The 26,389-nt window shown below is 39.9% G+C and overlaps 1 protein-coding gene across 6 annotated transcripts in view; it reads right to left on the reverse strand.

The window, feature by feature from the left end:
• The window catches only part of klhl13 (kelch-like family member 13), a 103,880-nt gene that overhangs the window by 51,926 nt on the left and 25,565 nt on the right, over positions 1 to 26,389 (reverse strand). For 2 of the 6 annotated variants that reach the window (XM_036564727.1, XM_036564729.1), the window contains exon 1: positions 20,171 to 20,268. The exons of the other annotated variants lie outside the window; for them this stretch is intronic. In XM_036564727.1, the coding sequence (XP_036420620.1) occupies positions 20,171 to 20,268 (98 nt within the window). Of the gene's footprint in view, positions 1 to 20,170; positions 20,269 to 26,389 lie in introns of those variants that run through there. 6 annotated transcript variants of the gene reach the window in all.

The raw sequence follows: 26,389 nt of genomic DNA on the forward strand, positions 1-26,389 counted from the left end.
GGATTTTTCTCTTCTGTTCTTAATATTTTATTTCAGCAAATGACACATAGATAGATAGACACACAGACAGATAGATAGATAGACACACAGACAGATAGATGGACAGATAAATAAATCATACAAAGAACTAATCAAAGCTTTTCCATAGCCTTTTTAAAATATGACAATGCCCGCGTTTACATGTACTTAATGATCTGATAACTGCAGAAAATCAGATTTCGTCAGTAATCCGATCAACATGTCTATATGCACTTTAGTAATCAGATAATGGGAGACTCATGAGTCAGACAGTAATTGGATTTCTGCTTTAAAATAAACTCACAGAAGACGACGTGATGTAAACATAATGTGAAACTCGAGTCACTTCACCTAAAAACATGAACATACTTCATCTAGAAAATGAAGAATATTTAAACTCTTCATTTTGTCGATAACGTAGTTGGTTTCAGTGCCACTCCAAAGGCGTTTTGCTGCCATCTTGCTTATTTCCGGTACAGCAGTCTGTTTCGCAGACTGAGAAATCCAAAAGAAATCTGAGTAAGAGTACACAAACACTGAGACATCTGATTACTGAGCTAAATCCAACTCTCTTTATCAGATTTCTTAACCGGATTTCTACATCGGAGTATGGTGTTTATGTGACCATTTGAATAATCAGATAACTGCAGAAATCAGATTATGATGGGGTTATTGAGTGCATGCAAAAGCACTCACTGCTGGTGTTCTGTGCACTTTATTCCAACTTATCCAGAATACTTCAGTAAAAACCATATACTGAAATACATCATATACTGAGAAAACCTCCTTTAGTACTGTGATTTTTTTTGGAGATCACAGTCTTACTGTGCACATTTGGAGATGAGGGGTTAGAGTTGTTATAAGAATACACTTGTGTGTTCTGGAGCAGGCCGAGACGCCGAGATGTGATGTTCACATCTTCATTTTATTTAACAGCAAAAAAAAAGTGCTAAAATGAGTACATATGAGTCACTCTCTCTCTCTCTCTCTCTCTCTCTCTCTCACTCTCACACACACACACACACACACACACACACACACACACAGCTTCACTGGCAGATTTCATACTTTCTTATTATATAAAACCTCCAATAAAAGCAATATGTAAATCTAACTGATCCTGTCAAAAAATAGAGAGAGAGAGAGAGAGAGAGAGAGAGAGAGAGAGAGAGAGAGAGAGAGAGAGAGAGAGAGAGAGACAGAAATAGGTCGATAGAGAATGCAGATAGAGACACACAGATGATGTAGAGAGACTGGATGAACATGAAGAGACAGAGTGAGAAGAAAGACAGAGGTAAGCCAATGATAAGATTGTGAGAGAGGAGAAAGATGGAGAGTGAGGAGACAGACTGAGATAGCAAGACAGACAGGCAGGCAGGCAGAGGAGAGAGAGAGAGAGAGAGAGAGAGAGAGAGAGAGAGAGAGAGAGAGAGAGAGAGACAGAGAGAGACAGTGAAAGACAGATTGAGAGATCCGAGTATTTCTCAGCAGTGTTTTCTCAGTGAATGAAATCAAAGACCCTCTGCAGAAGCTCTGGGGTTTAGTGAAGAGAAAGATTCAGAAATGTCTTTTTAATACTTTCTTTCTGTCTCATACTTTTATTATTAAAATTTAAACTGTGCTATCGAGGAAACTTACCAGCTAAGGAGCTAAACCTGATTCAAAGAAAATCTAACAATCTTTCAAACTGCCAATCAAAATGTTCAGCAGCATTTTTACCAGAGTTCTGTAAAGTGGGGGTCCGCTCCCACAAGCTTTCATCCTGATCCCCCAGATAATCTGCACCGTTTATCTCGCTCCCACCCACAACCTACACGTGTTGTCCCACTTCTACCTGCAGTCCGGTACAGCTGGCTTCCATCTACGTTCCTCACAGAAGAAAACTACTGCCATGTCAGATTAGCCCAGGGGGGCAACATGCGGCTCTTTTACTTCCCTGTTGTGACTCCAGAGCAGAATTATATTTTTAGGTAATAGTAAAAATCTTCCTTTGCAGTAAAATAAAGCTCTGCTGATCGTTCAAAACACAGTTTTTACACTAAATTGTCTTAAATGCTGGAGTTAATGCAGAACTGCTAATTCACCCTGAGCCCCAGTGCACAAAGCAAGGTCCACAAAGGCACGGCTGTGTGAGTTTGGTGTGAAAGAGCAACTGATCTCAACCCCTTCAAACACCTTTAGGATGAACTAGAACAGAGATTGTGAGCCAGACCCTCTCGTCCAACACCAGTGTCTGACCTCACAAATGCTCTTCAGGATGAATGGACAAAGATTCCCACAGACACTCTCCAAAATCTTGTAGAAAGCTTCGAAGAAGGGTGGAAGCTGTTATAGCTGCAAAGGGGGACCAACTCCATATTAATGCCTATGGATTTAGACTGTGTGTGTGTGTGTATGTGTGTGTGTGTGTGTGTGTGTGTGTGTGTGTGTGTGTGTGTGTGTGTATGTGTATGTGTATATATATATATATATATATATATATATATATATATATATATATATATATATATATATATATATTCTCCTGAAAGAAACATCCATCTATTACTTCCTGGTGCATGAAGCGATGCGTCCATCCCTCTTCATCTCTTTACTCTCTCTACTGCCAAAGAAAGAGCCAATAAAGAAGTGCAGCACTTCCTACCTCCATACATCCTCATCAGCCCAGGAAGGGAAGCATCTCAGTCCTCCACCATCTTTATCAGATATATCTGAAGTATGCCAGCTCTAATTTCTCTGAACTGAAAGGATATAGATGAAGTGATGGATCTCATTTCTCCACCATCTGTATTTAGATCCTCATTACACAAACACTTGGTGACTCCTGGTTACTATCACCACTACTGTAAAGAAATGAATTCAGTGAATTTCTCTACAGGGAACCATTTCATATCAAACCACTCTGAATGACTGAATTATGCAGAAAGCTTGATAAATCTGGGCAGCTCTGTTTTAATTTAATTTGCATTAAAAACTGCAACTGTCCACTGACGTCCATTATAAGAGAGTTTTGAGTGAACATGCTTTCTGTTCTTTTCTATGTACAGTTAAATAGGCTGAAATTACTGTCTGTGGTAAATGACTATAGAGATGGGCAATATGACAATATTTTATCTTTATAGTGATAAACTGTACCATCATCATAAACAATATGCTTTTCTAAGCATATTGCAAATATAGTCAGTACTTAAAACAGTGACCCAAATGTTTTAATAGAAAGCCATTATTAGTGCTGTTTAATTGGGTTTAGTGCAGCATCGTCTGTGAAATGTTCATTAAAGCATGTCAATACTAGTGCAAGGTGTCTGTCAAAATACTGTGATGGATTGGACTGAGCAATATGACAATTTTATGGTAATCATGATAAATTACAACACAATTGGCGCGTTTACATGCACTTAATAATCCGATAACTGCAAAAAATAAGACTGTCAGTAATCCGATAAATGCGTTTATGTGCACTAGGGAACTCCGGGTCTACATGAGTCAGGCACAATTTAGATTTCTGCTTTGCAACCAGCCAATAAACTCACCAAATGTATTTATTTTTTTTTTTTAAAACATCATGTCACTTTACCTGAATATATGAAAATACATCAACTAGAAGATGAAGAATATTGAAATCCTTCATTTCGTAAAGCATGTATTTGGTTTCAGCGTCGCTCCGAAAGTGTTCTGTTACACCTCAACCCCTTATTTCTGATAAAGCCGAAAGAAATCAGAGTAAGAGTTGACATGCACTAAGAAATCTGATTACTGAGCTAAAATACAGCTCACTTTATTGGATTTCATTAATCTGATTTCTAGATCTTACTCCGATCTAAGAAATAAGAGCTGTTTACATAACCAATAATCAGATAACTGCAGAAATCCGATTATGATCATATTATTGAGTGCATATTCTGAGTAAAGGGAGCATCATTCGCCCTGTTTAATTGGACTGAGTGCAGCACAGTATATGAAATACTGAATATCAATCAATGCATTCATGGTTTTTGCTGGCAGGTTTTTCAAATGTGGCACTAATGTGTCTTTTCCAATTTAGCAAGTATTGCGATTACACTGTTACCATATTGCCCATCTCTAATGATCCTTAAAGCCATTTTTCAGATACATGATCTGTATCATATGATATTTTGCCATATTGCCCACCCCTAACTGAGTCTTTGCTACAGATACAGACAGATTTGTTCAAAAAATGCTGGAGTTTTCCTTTAACAGCAGCGTTTCCTCGTGTCTTGTTATGCAGATGGCTTTGCTGTCATGATGCCACTTGAGCGCTCTCCGCTTGGTCTCTATTCTCTGTGTGAATCCTCACCCCACCTGACTCTGCTTTGATGTCCATTTCAATCACGTCATTCTCTCTTTCCCTCCATCCCTCTCTTCCTCTCGCTCACGAATGCCTCTCCAAAGCTAATTACGAGTTCATCTCTTTATTCAATATCCTCCCCCCATCTCTCGCTCTTTCAGTGAGCACTCCGATCCTTAAAGCGCTATTGGACGGCTCTGACCTCAGATCTGGGCCACAGTGCTGGTGGCACTTCTTTGATTACAGTGCAGTCACGCAATCTGTCGAACATAACGTGCACAAATCTCTGATTACTGCAGAGAATAACAGTAAACAAAAGTAAACAGAGCTTATCTGCTTAGCTAAACATGTTCTAAGTCTTCATTTATCACCAAAACTGGCTATTTAACACAATAAATCATGTATTATGCTACAAACTTTGGCAAAGGTTTAGCAGCAGCATTCAAGTACAGTGCAAGTGTCTTCACCTGCCTCACGCTATTTACATCATAAAATTGCAACACAGAACAGCCAAAATAAAGATAATAAACTGGGAAAATCTGCTGATTTCTACTGTGCATTCTTTCTAATTGGTAGCCAGTGTTTTCCATACATAAGGTGCACCGGGTTTCTGCTCCATGTATACTTACAGCCCTTTTTACTCCAAAATATTTTATATTTGTTGTGTATAAACAAGAGTACAATGACTTATACAGGTAGCATCAGATGTAACATCAGCTGCTTGGGTTTCATTTAGATGGTTTCAAGCTGCATGTGCAGTAAAACCTGACCTTACGATAATAACAGTGTTTATTTCTTTTCTTAAAGTTCAAACCATTCATGCCTGATTTGAGTATTCATTGTATTACTGCTCAAACTCACACATATTCCCAACCCAGGTGTCATCGTTTGATGGCTCCACACTTTGAGCAATCGTTAAAACAAACCTAAAAAGGAACAACAATCACCAGCCAGGAGCCTCAAAGAGCTCATTCATCTACAAACTATGAAGCTGCAGTCTAACTTGACGTGCAGTCGTAACATCCTGCCAAGTTCAATTCAGCACGAATCTGAAATAACAACACATTTTCCTTCAGTGAAACGCAGCATGAGGGAGGGCCTCTGAGCTACACTCTCACAAAAGCTACGAAACTGTCACTGGGGCAGGACCCCTCTTGTCATTGGGGTGGGACCTTCAAGGGTACATCTCAGTACCTTTAGTCAGGGAACATAACTGAACCATAATCCACTGAAATCATGTTTTCTAACTTGTACTGACTCCACACACCCCGTCTCGTCTCCAGGCTTTTATTTTATTGTGCTGTTTTAAAACATTCGGTTATGAAAAGGTACAAATACAAACTTTTCACCTGGAAAAACTTATTTAAGGTTCACAACCGGACCTTAAAACCACTGTCGTACCTTTGAGGAAACATTTACATTGTTTGTACCTTGAAGAACGAGAAATGTACCTGCACTGTACCTTTATTTCTAACAGTGTACCTGAGCGTTTCTCTTGATGATGTGTGGGTGGGTGGGTGTGCGCGCGCGCGTGTGTGTGTGTTTGTTTGTTTATCAGTATGATTTCTTAATAATTCACTTCGTTTGCTGGGGCAGAGTGATGTAATCAAAGCCAGGCAATGTTTCAGAGGCGGGCAAGAGTCATCACAGTCAGTTACTGAAAAAGAGGAATCGTGTCTATTACGAGCACAGACATGATCTAACAAGGTACAGAAAGATTCATTTTGATTTCAGATTGACTTTAAATGTACGTAAAATGAAGAGTTAACATTTCTTTAACATGTAGACTTTAAAGTCTGGCCTAATTGCCCAGTGATATGAGAGTTTATGCTAATTTTACGCTAAAGCTTCCTTATCAGTTCCTGCCGTGCTTTCCTTAAATGCTAAATCTAGCTTTTGAAGTCTCACTGCCAACACAGCGAGTGTGTGAATGTGTGTGTGTGTGTGTGTGTGTGTGTGTGTGTGTGTGTGTGTGTGTGAGATAGGGGAAGGTTTAGCTGAAGTCCTCAGGCTGGATAATGGTGTGGTGTGACTAAGCTAAAACGAAAGTGTTGATTACACTGGCTCTCTTCCTCCACACTCATCCCTCCATCTCTCTCTCTCTCTCTCTCTCTTCTTCAGTTCTACTCAATCACTTCTCACTCTCCTGTCTTCATTCTCTCAAGGGCTGCAACTTCTGAATTTTCAAATTTTGAATACGATCTTGAATATTTAAATATTGACTCGAGACGCTCCACTTTATTCCTTTGATCCGCATCAGAATACAAATCATTTGAGAAGCTCTTTTCTTGAACACACTGACAGAAGTTAAGGAGCAGCTGCTTCAGCAATTTTTTCAAGTCATACTTTTATCAAAATACCATCTGCGCCACTCTCAAAAACACTTTTACTCAGAGTGAAAGGTGCAGAAACAATAACGAAAATGCACGAACAAATCTCACACGCCAGTCCACGAACTACAATGGAGGTAGTTTATTTCTACAAGAATTTTCGGTAACACTTTACTGAAGGGTGCTGTTCATAAGGCTACATGAAACCTACATAAGGTTGTCATTACAACTGACATAACCCTACATAACTGTTTATAAATGCTTATTACAACAGGCGTCATCTGTCATAAAGGCTACTTCAGCTGACTTTGATCAAAATTGGCTAATGCAACCTTTATAGCGAATGCCGCTTACTGGAACAAGCATTTACAAACAGTTATGTAGGGTTATGCCAGTTGTCACGACAGGCTTATGTAGGTGTCATGTTGCCTTATGAACAGCACCCTACAGTAAAGTGTTACCGAATTTTCCATTGCTCGTCAAATTATTTCTCCTCTAATGATAAAGCACAGATAAATGTTTTACTTTTTGTGGTTGGTAACATGTAAATCAACCTGATATTACTGATATTATAGATGATGGACCATAAAGCATGCACAGTACTAATGAAACAGCCATAAATGTGTGAGCTGAGTTTTTAATATCTCCACCCTGGAGAGCAACATCCAAAAGCACCATTTTAAATGCGGACAGGAGGCCTAAATAGGGATGAGAATTGAGAACTGGTTCCAAGTTGTCCAATGCATCGGAATCGTTTGCCTCCAAAGTTCTTATATATTTTCTCACAGTTGTGCATTTAAAATTTATATATATATATATATATATTTATATATTTATATATATATATATATATATATATATATATATATATATTTATATATTTATATATATATATATATATATATATATATATATATATATATATATATATATATATATGTATAAAATCATGCATTATGATGTCAAACTCCACATCTACAGTCCAAATAAACAGAAGAAGCAGAACAGAGTGTGGCTTCATTTCACAAAGAAAGATTACAACAGTGCTACTTTCAATGTCTGTAATATGATCATTGCAAATAAGAGTGGAAACACCAGCAATATGCTGAAATCTATGTTGATATCTTTGGACGCAACATGGGCTAAAATTCCAGGAATGGCATGTATTTGACATCTATGCACGAGTGCCACTGTTTCCCAACCCAGCACACTGTCGAATCATTAGCGCCACGCAAACGGGCTTAGCAGATTTTTTCTACGACCAACAAAACCTAAATAACAATGAATGCTGTGCAAATATCTTATCAGTCGGTTTTATATTTGTTTTCCAAGATATATCCTTTTAAGAAAAGGAGCACTGTAATGTGTAACAAAGGTCAGATAATACAGCTGCGTCAATGCTAAAAACCTGTGTAGGCCTACTTTAAAGGCAGTTGTTAAAAAAATCAGATGACAAGTAGAATCAATGTTGTTGTATCAATAAAATCTCATCAATTCCCATCACCAGGCCTAAAGGCAGAGAGTAAAAGTATGTATGCTTCCAAAAAAATATCTGTGAGGACGAGCAGTTCTGTGAACATTAGCACGTAAGTAAATAGAGTTTAAATGAAATCCAGCTCATCCATTCAGCCCACTGGGTTAAACCAACACAGAGCTCGCTGAACACGACATTGTTTTGAACTTTTGGCTACAGTTTTACTGCAGTTCACTCACTGTGCTGAGCTTCTGTCATTTTCTGCCACTAATGGGTTTCTCTACATCTACACGCATGACCAACGCCCTGCTGTCAAAGGTTCAGCTTTCCACATTATAGGAAATCAATTTGTGTTTCCATATTTTTGACTTTAACTTGTGCATAATCCTGTAACGTAGTCTCGCCATCTGTGTTTCCTCTTTCATTTAAGTGAAGTAAATGAGGAGCGCAAACACCATCAAGCCAACCAATCGATATCAGCTAATCGACTATCAACATCATCAGTAACGTCGATTCGCTCCTGCAGCCCTAATTATTATTAGGGATGCATCGTTACTGATACTGGAATCGGGTATCTGTCCAATACCGAGCTTGTTTACTTGTACTCAGAAAATTTCACCAATACAAACGTTCGGATACCCACTGATACCGTGTGATGTAAGCCGGGTGTAACTGCCACGCTAATGGACAAGCGCAGTGCAGGAGGCTGTGCTCACACAGAAGAGTTGCTGACACCATGACAGTCGGACACAAAGCCGTTTGGTCACTTTAAACATTCTGCCTTGACAGAGTCACGCCGGATCTACACTGTGCGATGTTAGCATACAAACACAACTGCTTCCCCAATACGAGCGGAGACACGTAGGTCAGCCAAACGGTGATGAAGAGTCAACAATTCCTACCAAAAGTCTATATATGGCGCCTTTACTCTATAGAATAGAATAGTGAGGTATAAACAGTGAAATTGTCCTAGTCAAACAGGCTGTGGGGAGACCATACAGTGTTACCGTGTACATCCCATGGATCAAACACAAGGCCCACAGGCCAAGTCAGGCCTGTATCACAATCCTATTTGGCATGCAAAATTATTTAGCTGCACTACAATTCCCAGCATGCACTGAAACGTAATGCGTGCTTCGATCCCCTCCCCAACAACGATCTGTGGGACACACCAAAAAAGATGCCAGTTGTGTAGAGCAAGCGAATGGGCAGGTTTAACAGTTTTCTGCGGCTAATATAGAAGAAAAATTGCAGGCTTTGTCTGTACTTGGTCTGTTCAAACATACAGACTCAAAGAACAAGATTTCTAAAATAATACAGTGGCTTTAGAGGACATTCAGCTGCAGCTCAACCAGCCAAAAGAAAGACTTCAGACGTAAAATCTGAAAACGTGAGCTCCTCAGATGTGATTCCTGCTGTCACTGTGCTACAGAGACTGTTGCTGAAAGGGACTGGCTGGGGATCAAAACTACGAAACATACTTTACTTACAGACTTGCTTTATTGATAAACCCCACTCTTCTCCACTGGAGCACTCCAAGATAACTAATGTAGCATAGCTAGCTAAAGCACTTCCACTAAAAATCAGCAACATTTTAATGATTTAATGGTAATTCGTGAAGGTATCTGACTCAGTATCAGTGAGCACTAAAAAACGTTCTTGTACTTGGACTGAAAAAATGGTATCAATGCATCTCTCAATTTCATTATCATTTTTAAGTGCTTCTGTATGTTTAACCAGCACAGCTCAACAGCCACAGTCACAGAAGTCACATCTATGTTAGATACAATAAATGTGAAATTAACATAGGATCACATCACTCAACATGTTTAAAAGTTCAGGTATGTTCACATGTTTTAAAGAGCCCTTATCATGGAAAAACTCATTTTCCTTACTTTCAAATAATGAGGTTGATGTAGCACAGACTGTTCCAGTTTCAAAAAGCATCATTCACTTCTCAGTCAATACAATCCGGTATATTGAAGCTAAGCTACAGTCTGTTTGGAATTCACTGGTCACCAGAACCAATGCATTTACATATTTATACCTACAGCAGTTGTATTCACTCAAGTTATAACAAGTGTTTCAGGCCACTGCTTTCTAAATGAGGCACAAAACAGCCAATCTGAACAGAGGCAATTTACATATCCCAGTAAGAAAATAGCCTGTTTAACTCTAAGGGATAAAGAGGGGTTAAAAAATTGTCATGTAAAATGAAATATGACTGTTTTGGGTACAGTAAGACACACAGATGTCTTAAGTGGGATAAAACAAGTAAAATACAGGACACTGGACCTTTAAACAAATGGGTGGTTGATTTATTTATCTATTTATTTATTTATTTAGCATCACTGGGGGCTGTTACCACACCAGGCACAGGCTTATAATCGACTGCACGCTATGAGTGTGATAAACAGAGATTTAGCTGAAATACGCTGGAGAATTTCAACAGTCACAGATTAGAGCTCTAAAACACTAACAGTGTTACTTAAAAGGATTTGACCATTTTTTTAAATATTTTAGGTAACGAATTTAGCAACATGCATCAAATGTTCATCCCAGTCTCACTGGTCCTTCCCTTAGGTTGTATCTCCACATCTTCTGCTTCTCTGTGTGCCCAATCTGCCCTCTTTTCTCTCTTTCTCATTCAGACACTCTCTCTGAGATCATCACTCTACAGTGAAAATTGAACGCGTCCGTTTCCTCTCGGTGCCACAAGATTAAACACCTCGGTCCATGATGGGAGAGACGAGTGTGAAGTGTGTGTGTGTGACAAATCAGCCGTCGTCCTCTTCCGCCAGTTTGATGACGGAGGAGGAGAAGACTCATTACATGATGAATATGTTTTTAGACCAGTGATGGAAGGTGTGTGTGAGAGGATGTGGCGCCCCCACACACACACACACACACACACACACACACACACACACACACACACACACACACACACACACACACACTAAACCATTCTCCTCTCTTCAACCAGCCGATCTCAGCAATAGAGGAAAAATAACTGACCTTAAACTCAGAACTATTTTAGGTATTTCAGAGAGAGAATTTAGTGATATTAAAATTAGAATTTAAAAATAATAATTAATAAAAGTCGTTTGACAGTGCCCATACTTCCGATGTACTAATGGAATATTCAGACAAACTCCCAACACGTCCCATTTCAACACATTCCACAGTATGTAAAGGAATTTCCAACACATCCCATTTTACTTACAGAAATATTCCAACACATTTCATTGTACTAGGAAAGTTCCATCATAGTAGAACACATTCCACTGGACTTGGAACGTTCCGACACACTCCACCGTACAGTACTGTACCTAAGGGAATATTCCAATATATCACAAAATATTTCACTATACTTAAGTGTTCAAACACATTCCACTGCACTTTGAAGAAGATTCCAAGATATCCCACTGAACTTAAAGGAATATTTAAACACGTACCACTGTACTTAAGAGGAATATTCCAAAACAGTGGAACATATTCCAATGGACAAAGGAATAGTCAAATATATGCCACTGTACTTTAAGGAATATTCCAACATATTCCACTTAGGGCTGGGCAATAAAACGATAACGATAAGTATCGCGATATAACTTTTCCTCGATAGAGCGATAAGAAAGGTTCGATAAATGTTCGATATAATACATCATTCTCACACTCCCACGTTCAGCGAAAGCCCTGGTGATGATTTCCACTGCAAGGAATGCGACACTACTCTGCTGTCGCCAGGAGAAGACGCACTTCCGAGTTTTTCAACATGATTAGAGAGGGAGGGGCAACGAGCGAAAGGAGTCGCCAAATATACTTGAGCAACGTCTGAAATATGGAGTCATACATTCCCTGTTCGAGTGGAGCGACTCTGTCGGGTGTGAGAGATTCACACTGCAGTTAATGCTTTTACACAGCGAGCGTCAGATATTTTGCAGTTCACCCCTCAAACTACTACGATAGAACAGAGAATCCAGTCGTCTGCTAGCTGGTGTCTGAATACTGTGATATGCTCTGACGCGGATGTGGTAGGAGTGAGGCTGGCTAGGTGGCTGTGTGATCCATCACTGACGTACCGAGCCAGTTAATGTTCGCTGTTCATACTAAGTTGACGTTGTTGAGAAACTAAACAGTTTAGCACTGTGCTTTTCCAGCTGGTAAAAACAGCTAATCAGAAACTTTCTCCCACTCTCCCATGACAGATTTGTGAAATGTTCCACTGTTTAGTGAGTGTTTGTCGTGTTCCGACCATAAAGGATGGTTTAAAACAGCAATTAACCACCCAGGAGCAAAAATCAGCCTTCAAACGTGAAAGAAATCATGATTTCACATCGACAATCGATATCGAACGATATGAATTTTGTTTATCGTGATAACATTTTTGGCCATATCGCCCAGCCCTTATTCCACTGTACCTAAACAAACATTCCAATATATCACAGCATATTTCACTTGTCTTCAAGAAACATTACAACATTCCAACACACTCAACAGTACTTACAGGAATACTGCAACATATTCCACTGTACTTTAAGAAACAGTGACATATTCCACTTTACCAACAGGAATATTCCAATATACTGCAACAAATTCCACTGCACTGAAAAACATCATTCCAACCAATTCCAACACAACAAATATTAAAACAGACTTTGGACAATGTATATTTTGTAACAGATTTAGTGGCTGTGTGTTCTGTATCTGTATGTATTTGCTGGTATCTGTACTCTGTGGAAGCCCACGGGAGGTATTTTATTCTGTGTCTTACTTTAGAAACAAACACTTCACGATAAGATTCAAGCAAAATTGTTTTAAAAACTCTGAAACCTGGAAGAAGTAATGTTGAGAAATTGCCAGACTGTTCTTCTAAGCATATCTGGCTCACCGTAAGCATCCAAAATAGAGGTGCACAATGACGTCAGAATAACAACAGATCCACAGATGATTCTTCAGACAATTCTTTAAAACATTTATCGCCATTCATTAATTTGACCGATATTTTAGACCAGTGTCTGACCACGTTTGTCGTATTGTCTTTACTTTGATGTGAAAGCCCACATACCTAAACCACACACAGAGAGGCAGCAGCACTATTAATGTCGTGACAACCAGCATGGACTCCTGCCATCTCCTCAGGCTCATCCACCACACAGACACACACACAGACACACACACAGACACACACACAGACACACACACAGACACACACACAGACACTTCTTTTACTGAATAACACATGGATAAGTGCATTTAACAACTACCTTTACATTAAGCTGGGGTTATCCTACACGACTTTTCCCAGATTTTAGCCCTGATTCTCAGTCTGGCTGAGTCTGTGCTAGTTGGCTCTAGTCTGCAGATTTTTGGGGTGAGTCGCAGACGACAGTTGGGGAGAGAGTCGAGTCGAGTGCGAGGGGTACAGACTTTTTACCTCCCTATCACGTTTCAGACCAGTCGGAGCCCGACTCGTGCGTGATCTAGTGTAAACAGATCAACAACGCAATCCGAACTGGCTCCTCCAACAGCCAATGAAAACAGAGCGCAAAAGAAGAAAATACAGCAAGTAAACAAAGAGAAATGGCGAAAAGTCACTCATGTGTAGAGTGAAGCTTTTTAGGCTGCGTTCACATTACCAGGTTGAAGTGCCACAAATCAGATTTTTTACCCCAATGTGACTCAGATCTGATGTTTTCAGAGCTGTGTGGACAAGCAAATCTGATCTTTTCGAATCCCACCTGAGCCACTTTTATATGTGGTCCTAGATCAGATACATATCCGATTCGTGGCCATGCGACCTCAATGTGAACACTCAGATCGGAATTCATGGGCTTTTTTCCACTGTGCGTGCGCCATCATTCAGCGTTACCATGGCAGCAGCGCCGAACAGAAGTTAAAGCCTGTAAACGGTGGAAAAGCAGCTCATCTCACCTTTTCCTTCTTCGTCTCGCTCTAATAATGAAGCTGAGAGCTGATCAGAGTTGATTATCTTCTCAGCGAAGCTCGTTCTGCTCGTTAGTTTGTGCTGATGATGCACGTGATTCGTTCACGTGACGTTACTGAGTAGGATGTGCGCATGCAGGTCATTTCAGGACGCCGGTTCGTTCACATTAATGACAGATTTGAAACACTTACGTAAACGAGTGTGAACCATCCTGTTAGAGAGATCGGATCTGAGCAGAAAATCGGATTTGAGCAATGAGGCTTGTAATACCAATGTAGCCTTAATGAACAGAATTCTGGGCTCTGTTTAAAACTCTAAAAATACCACACTGATCACATTTAGAAATCAATGAGCCTCACATAAAACACGTTTACCTGCCGCTTCTTTACTGTGTCAAACGGCAGAGAAAACAGCAGCGACCAGAGAAAACAGCAGCGAGCAGCTCTAACGTTGTTTATTTGGGTCTCCTAGTACGGGAGAACGCGGGAGTTCGGGCGAGTTCAGTGAGTGAGTGTGTGATCCCTAATCGTTTAGTCTGTGATCCCCAATATTTCAGTTGCCCAAAGAACCTGTAAAAAAAGCAGTCGGTTAGTGCGAGACGCCCAGTCTTTATAATCTGCTCAGACTTTAAAAGTCGTGGAGTGAACCCAACGGGTTTCCTGGTTCATCAGCGTGTGTTTATCATATTTTAACATGAATCACAGTAACAATATGTAGCAACTTAATCTCAATACTAGTAGTTCATCCACATCACTCAGCCTGTGTGCGCGTGTGGAAAAGAATTAGTTCTGCTGTGAGGCACTCTTGTCCTCACTCGTGTCGTCTCGCTCTCCGAACACTCCTGCTACTGCGTGACCTGCCCCCATTGTGTGTGTGTGTGTGTGTGTGTGTGTGTGTGTGTGTGTGTGTGTGTGTGTGTGTGTGTGTGTGTGTGTGTGTGTCTCAGTACATCTCGAGCATGAAATCTTCGCTACAGCAAACTAGGTGGACTACATTTACAGAAACTCCTGAATTTCGCCCTCACACACACTAAAATACTGCTGGTACTTCAAAAACCCTCAGACACACAAACCTTTGCCGTATAATCCACCTCTGATGCTAAAAAGCAACACAGCGTTCTAGAACACTGTAATCCTGACCTCTGACACACACACACACACACACACACACAGACACACACACACACACACACACACACACAGAACAGTGGGCATCATCAGTGTGTCCTGTTAATCTACATGTTGCACACAAGCCTCAAAAAACCCCAAAAGCCCGATTTTGCAGAGACGACTGTGAAGAACAAAGCAGGAGACGCTGGGAAGAGCCACACAAAGCTACAGCGAATCTGAAATAAACAAACAACTACACAGCGTGATTTTCGATTTGATTTAAAAAGATATTTCTCTGAGCAACAGGTATTTATTTGTTTAGAACAGCAAGAATATCAAAGAAAGTGGTGATTTTACACATCATTGTGTTCACTCAACCATTTCCACATCTCTCCTTATTAAAAAGCCCAGTATTCTTCGTAGGTATTATCCAACACCTGGTTTGGCTCAATTATGCTTCATTACGTTAAATCAAGTGTGCTGCTGATGGGATTTAACACTTCTATGGGACGGCTGGGGCATCAGGGAGAAGTCAGGAACCAAATTTTGTTCTTCAAACAAGCTCACAAGATACCATACGCTTTTAAAAGAACTTGGGATTCTTGCTACTTTTGACTGTATTTGTGTTTATTTGCAAGATTCTAACAATACAGGCAGTGTTTTACCAACCAAAGCACACTTACTGTCAAGATAAATGGTTTCCACTAATGTGCTTAGGTACAGTTCAGAAATATGACAATATTTGTCAATTTTTTGATTGATTACATCAAACAACACAGCCCAAAATGTTATAAAGATATCATTAGTACTTCTATAAGACTAAACAACCGTTTCGTTACAGTAAGAGTTTTAGTCAGTCACGTTTCATTGGATTTAGTGCAGTTCAGTAAATGAAAAGTTGGTGTCACTGGTTCTTTTTTTCGTCCGTTCCATCTTATCAGATACCAAAATTAATATGGTGACATACTGTGTATTGTGAAAACTTAAAGTATGGTGATTTGCTTAGGTGTTGTAAGACTTTTGCCCAGTACTCTATATATATATATATATATATTATATATATATATATATATATATATATATATATATATATATATATACACACACACAGATATGTATGTGTGTACATACACACACATACACATATATATATATATATATATATATATATATATATATATATATATATATATATATATGTGTGTGTATGTACACACATACATATCTGTGTGTGTATATATATATATATATATATATATATATATACATATATATATATATATATATATATATATATATATATATATATACAGACACACACACACACACAGACACACATTCTGTGTTAGTCCATTGCTGGGTTCAGTGGGAAAGTTGACCAGGGAGGGTTCCTTAAAACTTCCAGTTGCTCCAAACTCCACAGTAAACTAACACTGTAATCTACAACCAGCAATGGGTTCCGTACACACACACACACACACACACACACATACACATACACTTGCATTTAGTGTGCAGACATGAGGGGTTTACATTTGAGCCTTTTTCGCTATTCAAACATGAGCATTTTTAAAGAAACAGCACTTTAAAATTCTGAAAAGAAAAAAGAAGCATTATATGTTCTTATGAATAAACAATGAACACTAAGGCTTTAGCTTTGCAGCATAATAAGAGGTGATCAACAACATTTTTTTGACTGATTTAGTGATTCATCTTTGTTTTAGATGCAGGTGATTTAACACACAACCAGCTGACCTACAGAACAGTGACTCATCCAAGCTTTACTCTGTATACACTTACGGTTATGTCTGAAATATTTCCATATACAGCACTGATTAGATGTGGCCGTTTCGCTTCATGTTAAAAACACTTCTCAGAAACGAAAAGTATAGAATAATTCATTTCATCACTACACTATACTTAATACATGATTAAGTAAACGAATGCCAAGAGGAGTTTGGATATCTGTATTTTCACATAACCACACCCATCCCTACAAAACAAGGGTTCAGTGAGAGTGTACACACACACACACACACACACACACACACACACACACACACACACACACACACACAGCCAGACAGATATTTAAACTGTAGACTATAATCTGAATGGTAGGGTTCCATACATAATTGCAGACTACTGTACCATTTCAGAAAGCTGTAAACACTTAAAGAGGCCATCTGCAGTCAGACTCTATTTTCAGAATTATATAACACAAAACAGGGCTCTCTTAAACGTAACCTACAATACAAGTCTTCTAGTCCAGATATACAACCAGCTTCACAACTAAATCCTAGTCCCAGACTCTTAAAACATAAATCTGTAACTGCTAATCCGATTAACTGTGAAATTTAATCCAGTGAGGTTTAATGTGCGTCGGAGTAATTAACCCCAAACAAACTTTAAACGAACACACAGCTGCTCAGACGCTCACAGACTGACCCAGTGACTACATTTTACAGTTTAGTCTGAGCAGAAAACGCAGTTCAATGATCTCAAGTTAGTGAATCAATGGCAAGAATCGGGGGGGGGACGTAATCTTTTAAACACCCAGAACCCACCGGTGGCCCAAAGTGTTATTACACACTTCTATAACCTAAGAATAGCTCATTGAAGCCCCTGTATTTACTGAACAATAAGCCTTCATATGTAATAAGCTTAAGATTTTTTAATTATAAATAAAAATGACTGAATAAAAATTTATTGGTTGTACTGTTTATATTTTAATCAAATCAAAAATCACAGTGAGGTCAGAGATTTACGCCACTAATTCGTTTAAATTCATTCCTGCTCTTTTACCATAGCACTACAGATCACAGCAAAGGTAATCAAATCCGGATCCGGAATCCAGACCAGGATTTCATCATCACTAACAGATACTTAAAGGAGCTTATAGGTCACTCTCAGCACACCTGCTTTAAGTCAAGGGAGGGTGGAAAACCTGAACTGGAACATGAAAACCTGATCTTTTGATTTCAGTCTCTCTGCTAAAGAGCAAACCAGTTATACTCAGTGTACAGTGTGTCTATACACACACACACACACACACACACACAGACACACACACAGACACACACACAGACACACACACACATCCATTTTAGACATAATTTGTAAATGCCTGTTTCCCTTTATGTTAATTTCATGATGAATGGACCAAAAGAAACGGCCCAAAATGACTTAGGGAAAAATGTCTGGTTCAATTGACTTACATTAAAAGTAAAGTATGTTTTTTCTTTCTCCTGTAAAGTTATCGTTTTGGAGCTACGAGGTTTTGTTCCGACATCAGTGATGTATAAACTGAATGTTACAATCTTCTGTTTGTTACACTGATGCTGTGTCACACAATCAAATTAAATCAATTCATTATTAAATTTGCTTTGGCAAATTATGACCAATCAGATCTGCAAATCTGTAACTTAATTTCCACTGTGTGCAAAGTTTTAACAGTCTATATACACAACTTGGATTTTTTACGAGAACTTGCAGACCGAAACGCAGTTATGCTAACGCTGAACGAGATCGTTTACACCCTCAAAATGTGAACTGTTAAAACTGTTAAACCCCTGGATCTGTGACTGTCAGGGAATCGTAAAGGCAGCGTGAAAGATGTTAACACAGAAGTTGTAATTCGTAACCGCAACACAAACTCTGTAAATCCGGGTTTGTGGGTTTACTAGGATGAACAAACAAAGCCAGATCTGCTTGCATGAGAGCTGCGGATCAGCGGCGCTCATTAATTAAGAAATGCTGACCCAGTTTAACTGAGGTTACTGAACCACCGAACAGAGGAGACGACCGGGACCGTTTAGGACAATAAAACTGAACTGAAAACCGGAACAGAGAGACGAGATGAGAAGGAACAGGACGTGTAGAGAGCAGGTGCACCATCAGAAATCCTTCCATACAGACAGAGAGACAGAGAGACAGAGAGAGAGAGAGAGAGAGAGAGAGAGAGAGAGACAAAAATGGTACACTGTGACAAGAGCAGCATACAGTGAAAGAGAGGATGAGAGACATTTATAGACACAGAGCGAGAGCGAGAGAGAGAGAGGTGCTAATAAGAAAGGAAGACTGAAAAAGACAACAAAATAGAAAGACAGAGAGGAGAGAAATAAAGAATGAGATTGAGAGAGTGGGGTGGGGAAGAGACAGAACGAGGGAGGGGGGAAAGAGAGAGACGAAAATGGTACACAGTACACGGAGATGCACACACAGTGAAAGAGGATGAGAGACAGAGAGAGTCAGAGAGTGAAGTGCTAATAAAAAGGGAGAAAGATGAGAGAGGAGAGAAAGAGAAAGAATGAGATTTAGAGAGCGGTGTGGGGGAGAGACACAGAACGAGAAACGGAGAGAGAGAGAGAGAGAGAGAGAGAGAGAGAGAGAGAGAGAGAGAGAGAGATGCAGAAAAAAAGAGAGGGATAAAAAGGGAAGCAGGGAGAAGGAGGGAGGGAGGGAGGGAGGGAGGAGGAAGCTCGCAGCCAAAAATAAACATAAATAAGGCACCGGGCGACTGAAATCTGATGGAGATCCGCGGAATAACAGACAGCTGATAGATTCACCCTCAGCCTCGCACACACACATACAGAGAGAGAGAGAGAGAGAGAGAGAGAGAGAGAGAGAGAGAGAGAGAGAGAGAGAGAGAGAGAGAGAGAGAGAGACCCCCTAGCATTGTGGGGAGATGAATAGAGAAACAGGGAGGGGATAAAGGAAGAGAGAACCGATGATGAAGTTCGCTCCTTAACCGAATTTTCCGTTCCACCTTAAAAGGCGCAGTTGCATTCAGACGCCTTCACGGCTGCAGAACGTAACCGCTACCGATTTAAGGTGGACCGGAAAATTCCAATTGATGAGCCAACTTGAGCTTCGTGAGCGACAGACAAAAGCGCTAAAAAAGCAACCAAAGCACACAGAAAAAAAAATCAAACTTTCTCCACTTCATCGCTTCTGTTATGTGTCGTATTTCCCGCTACTTACATGTAGGCTGGAGACAGCGGGGAGGACCTGGAGGTCTTAAGCACAGGCACGGGGAATTTCCAGCTGACCGGAGAGCCGCTTTTCCATTTCAGAGGCATGATTAGCTACCGGCTCACGGAGCTCACACGGCGGAGGAAAACCACGGAGAACGGAGAGTCCATGAAAAAAAGGAGGCCGGAGAGGAGTCCCATCTCCAGCCGAGGGGTGGAGGAGGAGGAGGATGGACGGACGGACCGATGAAGGTGACGGTTGTGAGGTTAACGTTAGCAGCCCGAGCTAAAATAACGACGCTAGCGAAGCGAAGCCGAGGCTAAAAGATTAGCCGTCAGAGAGGCGAGGGAGAGAGCTTAAACATGATGGAGGAGGGAAAAAAAGAGATGATGTGAGGAGAAATGGAGAGGAGGATGGAAAAAAAAAGAAATCCACCTCAGGTGCCGAGAAGAGGCGCTGCAGCGAGATCGTAGTGGTGGATGTGGAGAGAGAGAGAGAGAGAGAGAGCGAGAGAGACGCAGAGAGCGAGAGAGAGTAAGTAAAGAAGAGCGGACTGCAGTGGAGAGAGGATAGAGAGAGAGGGAGAGAAAGATATAGGGAGGACAGGGAGGGAGGAGGGGTGGGGAGAGAGCAAAATAGAGGAGGGAGGGGGTTGGGGAGAGAGGGAGGGAAGGGGGTTGGGGAGAGAGGGAGCACAAAACAGAAGGATAGAGATTGAAGGGGGAGAGGGAGAATGAGGGAGCGAATAGCAAGAAAGAGTGATGGGGGAAACGGAGAGCCTGAGGAAGGGAGAGAGACATAGAATATGAGAAAGAGAGAGAGGAGAGGGAGGGAGCTGAGAGAGCTACACAGAGAACAAAACGGAGAGAAAGAGACGGAGGGAGAAAAGTGAAGAATATGAAGAGATAATGGAAAGAGAAAGAGAGAGAGAGAGAGATCAAAACAAAGGCACAGACAGAAAGACAGACAGACAGAGAGCTGATGAGTTTGAATGCAGCTTAATGCAGATAAAGTGTAAAGGTCTGGTTTAAGACTCCATCACACAGCACTGCACTGTTAAAGACGCTGAGATTAATATCCAGAATGAAGTTCTAATTAAATAAATGAATATTCAGAATGAATTTCTAATAATACATCCTCCGGAATTAAGTTATAATCAATTAATATTCAGAATGAAATTATAATATTTATATCCAGAATGATGTTATAATAAAATTGCTATGCAGAATGAAGTTATAATTAAATTAACTGTCAGAGAGAACCTGATATATATCCAGAATTAAGTCCTAATAGAATTAACACTCTCAATGCTTCATATTTAATCAAATCCCATGATGCCTAACTTTTGAACAGTGTTGTACATAAGAAAAGCTTTTCCACACAAATTCCGCCGCCGGCCTTTTCTCCGGCTGTCGGGTCAGCACTCTTCTAAAGCAACAGAACGATGAGGAGAAAAGAACATGGGAGAAAAAAGACGAAGAAGACTCGTTTCTGCGATTACATCGGCGTCTGTTAAAGGAGCTGACAGAACGTCTGAGGAGATGGTGTTTCTCGGCCGCAGACGCGGTTTGATGGCTGTTTTTCCTGCTCACTCAGATTCAGATTCAACCAGCGAACGTCACCTTACCTCGTTCTCTTACTTATTTCTCTATATGCACAAATCAACAAACCGGAGCTACGAGGCTAACGTAGCTAATAAGTAATGGAAGCCTTTGTAGACCGATTAGCTTCATGATCAAATCATCTTACGCTTGACTGAAACTGTGTTTTGTTAACAGGACAAGAAATCCCCTTCTGATGTATCTTGAAGGTGGAGGGAACTTCTGAAAAACTACAGCTACTCTGGAGCAGATTTTCGGGGGCCGTACAGGAGGCTCTGGAGTTGGGGTGGGCAATATGGGAAAAACAGGACATCACAATACCTGAAGACATTTTGTCGATGCACGATACACATCACAATATCATTTTTCTGAGATTTGGTAAGTTGGAACACACAAAAAGCACGAGTAGGGTCACATATAAAGAACATAACACAGTACAATACAATGACTTATTTACCATGTCATACACTGCACTACATCCAGTTAAACAGCCCAAATCATGCTCTCAGAAGGAATACAGAAAGATTAGATAACTAAACATGGAGCAACAAATCATAAATCATAAAAAAATTACAACAGAGCACAAGTCTTTGGCACCAAAGCACATTTTTTAAACACACATATCTGGGCAGTGAGTGTGTTTCTGCCTGAAAGGCCCTAAATGTCATCATAATAGACAAAAGCAAAACAAATAAGAATTTCTTACTTTGAAAAAAAGTTGCATATCTTGTTGAGCTGGTTACACATGGATTTCTTAAATTCCTTCACCAGCACACAGCATAACCGGCACTGATGAGCCAAACCAGGTGTGGGATGATAATTACAATTAACACTGGGCTTCCTCGAGGAGAGGTCTGGAAATGGTTGAATGAACACACTGACGTACACAAAATCACTACTTATTGTATTAATGCTATTTGTACTTATTCTAGTTTTTTCTAACCGCATAAATGCCAACCGCCCAGACGAAAAGCTTTTTAATTCTAATTTTCTCAGGTGCCTAAAACCTTTTGCACAGCACTGTTTGTGCTTTTAACACTGATGGTCACAAAAACTGCCAGTTTTATTCTAAATCATAAAGAATGAAGTTATACGGAAGACACCAACAACAAAGTTCAATGTAAAATAATATCCAGCATAAAATTTCATAAAACAAATTAATAACCAAAACGCACAGGGAGATTCACTTGAAAGAGGCCTTGAATATCTTGTTGTAACTCCCGTTAGGATGAAGCAATCTGAACCAAAAATATATGCTACATACCTTGACGTTTGCGTAATCAATTTTATTACATGCGATGCTGGAAGTGATCTCCGTTTTCTGCCAGACACACGAAGGGGGTATGCACCCGGAAGTTGCAAGCGGAGGTTAAATGTGGCGATGGCTGTCCGGCGTCTACCTTATCACTCTGACGCAGGGGCATCCCACCTCGTTCGAAGCTCCATATACTGAGGAGCGCATTGCACGTTGTTTTGTTCAGATTGCTTCATCCTAGAGAGAGTTTTTACAGAATATACGGGGCCTCTTTCGAGTGAATCTCCCTGTAGTACTCACAATATAAAATAATGAGGATAATATTATATAGTGTCCCACTGCACATCCCCACTCTAAGGGGCTATGAATGCTGAAAGAAGCCAGAAAGCCTGACCGGTAATGTTAATGCTAGGAAGCTCTAAACGGCCCCCAAAAATAATAAAAAGCATCTGCCGCTTTTCAGAAGTTCCTCCCACCTCAAAGAGACTTGTTTATGTGGTTTCCGACACTGTATTACACACAGTTCTCTATAAAAACAATACAAACAAGACGGCTGCTTCTGTTTTTAGCCATGCTAATGTACTTCTGTCCAAGATAACAGTGTCTCATACAGTGTGAGGAACCACATGCGTAAGTCTATTTGAGATTACTTAACAACTCTACACAGTTTGAGGCGAGTGTGTGATGATTTAGGAATGCAGTTTGAACAATGCTAATTGGTGGGGCTTAAACTTTCATTACCTGTAGCTACATTAGCCTCATAGCTCCAGTAGAAAACTAACTAGAAAACTTTGACTGAATACTTGTGGCATAAATAGAAACGCCACAAGTATTCAGTAATTTTTTTGGTCAAACTCTCTCTAATCTAGTAATGGAAGTGCTACATAAACAGTGATAAATGGTGAGAGATGGTTAAATTAGGTGGATTAATGTGGGATTAAACTTGGAGCTAGAATATTGGAGCCGATGCGATTCACCACTGCTACCGGACCTACTTACACACGCAACCTAAGAAGGTCAGTTAGAAAGGTCAGACGTCAAAAAGAAGAAAACAAAAACAGCTTGCTTCCCTGTGACGCTTCCATCCTTTCCTCCATGCTGGAGGAACAGGTGAACCACCCTAAAACCAATAAAGCCAATTAATTCATTAACACAGACTCACGCTATTGTGGCTATCTGGCATAGAGAGCTCAGTCCATCAGCACAGCAAATCCCACCTAATTCTATCAGCACAGCAAATAAAGTCATGTAACACCTTCACAGGCACACAATGAAGTGCTGTATGTGTTTACACCAGTGTATTCTCACATGTGAGTGAGTCAAGCAAGATACTGCAAGATATTTCATATTTCATGAAATTCGAAGTCATACACCTCTGAGGTGCTGGATGATATATTGTCTATACTGGTGTACCATGATACTGACATACCATGATGTCATTTTTCAGTTTTAAAAATACTGTTTTATATTGTACTGTACTCAAGTATAGTCAATATATATATTAAATGATGAGCACTATATCTGTTATATATCCATAAAATAGTGGTGTTTCGGTTGCCAAGCAATTCGTTTTCAGTATAATTCTATTTTGTATAATTTTAAGACGGGAAAAAAAAAGAGAATTAAACAGTCCAAACACAACAAAAAAACAATCAATTTCAGGTTTGTAAGACATTCTTTTAACCCCTTAAATGGCCAGGGCTGAACAGCAGGTCCCGAAGTTTTATTACACCCTTTTATAACCTAAGAATAGCTCCACCAGTTTGCACTGAAGTACATGTAGTTACTGAATAATAAGCCTTAGTGTGTAATAAGCCTGAGATTTTAAGGTGTTAACATAGTGTAGCAGCACCCAGTAATTACAGGTTTATTAAATTTATTAATGCTAACTGCAATATCCATAATGTGGTCAATGCTGGCACGATAAGCAAGTTTGAAAAAAAATGATAAATATCTATTTATCTTTATTTAAAAGCAAAGGCAGCCTGTTTTGCAGTTACATTCTCTATATCTGGGACAGTTTCCACTTTTCAGACTGAGTCCCAGTTTTGTTTCAATTTAAATATTTCCATATAAATAAATAGTTAAGATGTAAACAGTGTCAGAGTAGTTTGGTGTGAAATGCTGTGGTCTGGAGAAACTTTAGATTCGTCCACAATGGTGGTGATGGGAACCAAACGTCTGAAAAAGTTAACAGCTCTAAAAGCTCCCTTACAGAAAGTTATTACATGAAATGGTTATGAACACACTGATGTCAAACAGTGGAAGATACTGGTGAATGAGGCACAAAGTGTTTTTCTTAGAGAGATTCCTGAGAAAAGTCCTAAGAAAAAGTCTGTCAGATTCACGACGTGTTCTTAAACTGCAGAACTGTTTGCACCTTTGCGCTCTTGAGTGTGTGTAGATTCTGTTCTTACCCCAGAACAAATCCCAAATAAGAGAACGAGTGAACGTCAGAATATTTGTGAAAACTGTGAGTGGATGTTAAAATTTCTAGTCTGTAAAAAAAGAGGTCAGCTTTACTCAAAATGATATGGTAACTGATTACATGGCTTTTCTTGAGTTGACTCAGCTTGAGATCACAAGAGTTCACACAACTCAAACTTACTAGTTGAGTCAAAAGTTTCTCCACCAGCCAGGACTCTTTCCACCACACAATCCTGCTAGACATTCTTCCTCTTGGGTACACATTTATGGACGGCTGTGGCGTTGCTGGGGTTCAAACTCACAACCGCCTGTTGGGGTGACGTCTCAGTCCACTGCACCACTCAGGAACACAAAGCAACTCAGACTTTGTGCCCATAAATGTTTGATACACCGTAGAAAATATTTGTTGTTTTAACTTGAGTAGCACAGTCTCATGTGGTGCAACTGTCTAATAATTCATCCCAACATCAGGAGACAAGGAGTTTGAATCCCAGCAATACCACAGCTGTCCATATCCAGAAGCCCAAAAGGAAATACGCCAGATGGGACTGTGTGATAGAATGAGTGTCAGCTATTGGGGAAATTGAGTAAAAAAAAATAAATAAAATAAAATAAAAATAAAAACCAATTCAATTTTGTTTATCTAACCAAGATCCAGACCTAGAAACAGTAGCGGAGAGAATTTTTGACTCAACTAAGAAGTTTGAATTGGGTGAAGTCAACTCAAGAAAAGCCAAGTAATCAGTTACTATACCGTTTTAAGTTGAGCAGACTTCTCATTTTTTGCAGTGTTAAGAACGGTTGGTGAATGAGGCCCAATGCTTACCATAGTTTTGAGAAGCTTTTGACCTGAAACATGTTTTTAAAACCCATTCAGGGCAGACAGGTACATGTAAGGTGTTATGGAGCAAAACAGGCCTGAAGCAAACTTATTTTTTCAGATTT

The sequence above is a fragment of the Colossoma macropomum genome, unplaced genomic scaffold (assembly GCF_904425465.1).
Source record: "Colossoma macropomum unplaced genomic scaffold, Colossoma_macropomum, whole genome shotgun sequence".
Taxonomy (NCBI): domain Eukaryota; kingdom Metazoa; phylum Chordata; class Actinopteri; order Characiformes; family Serrasalmidae; genus Colossoma; species Colossoma macropomum.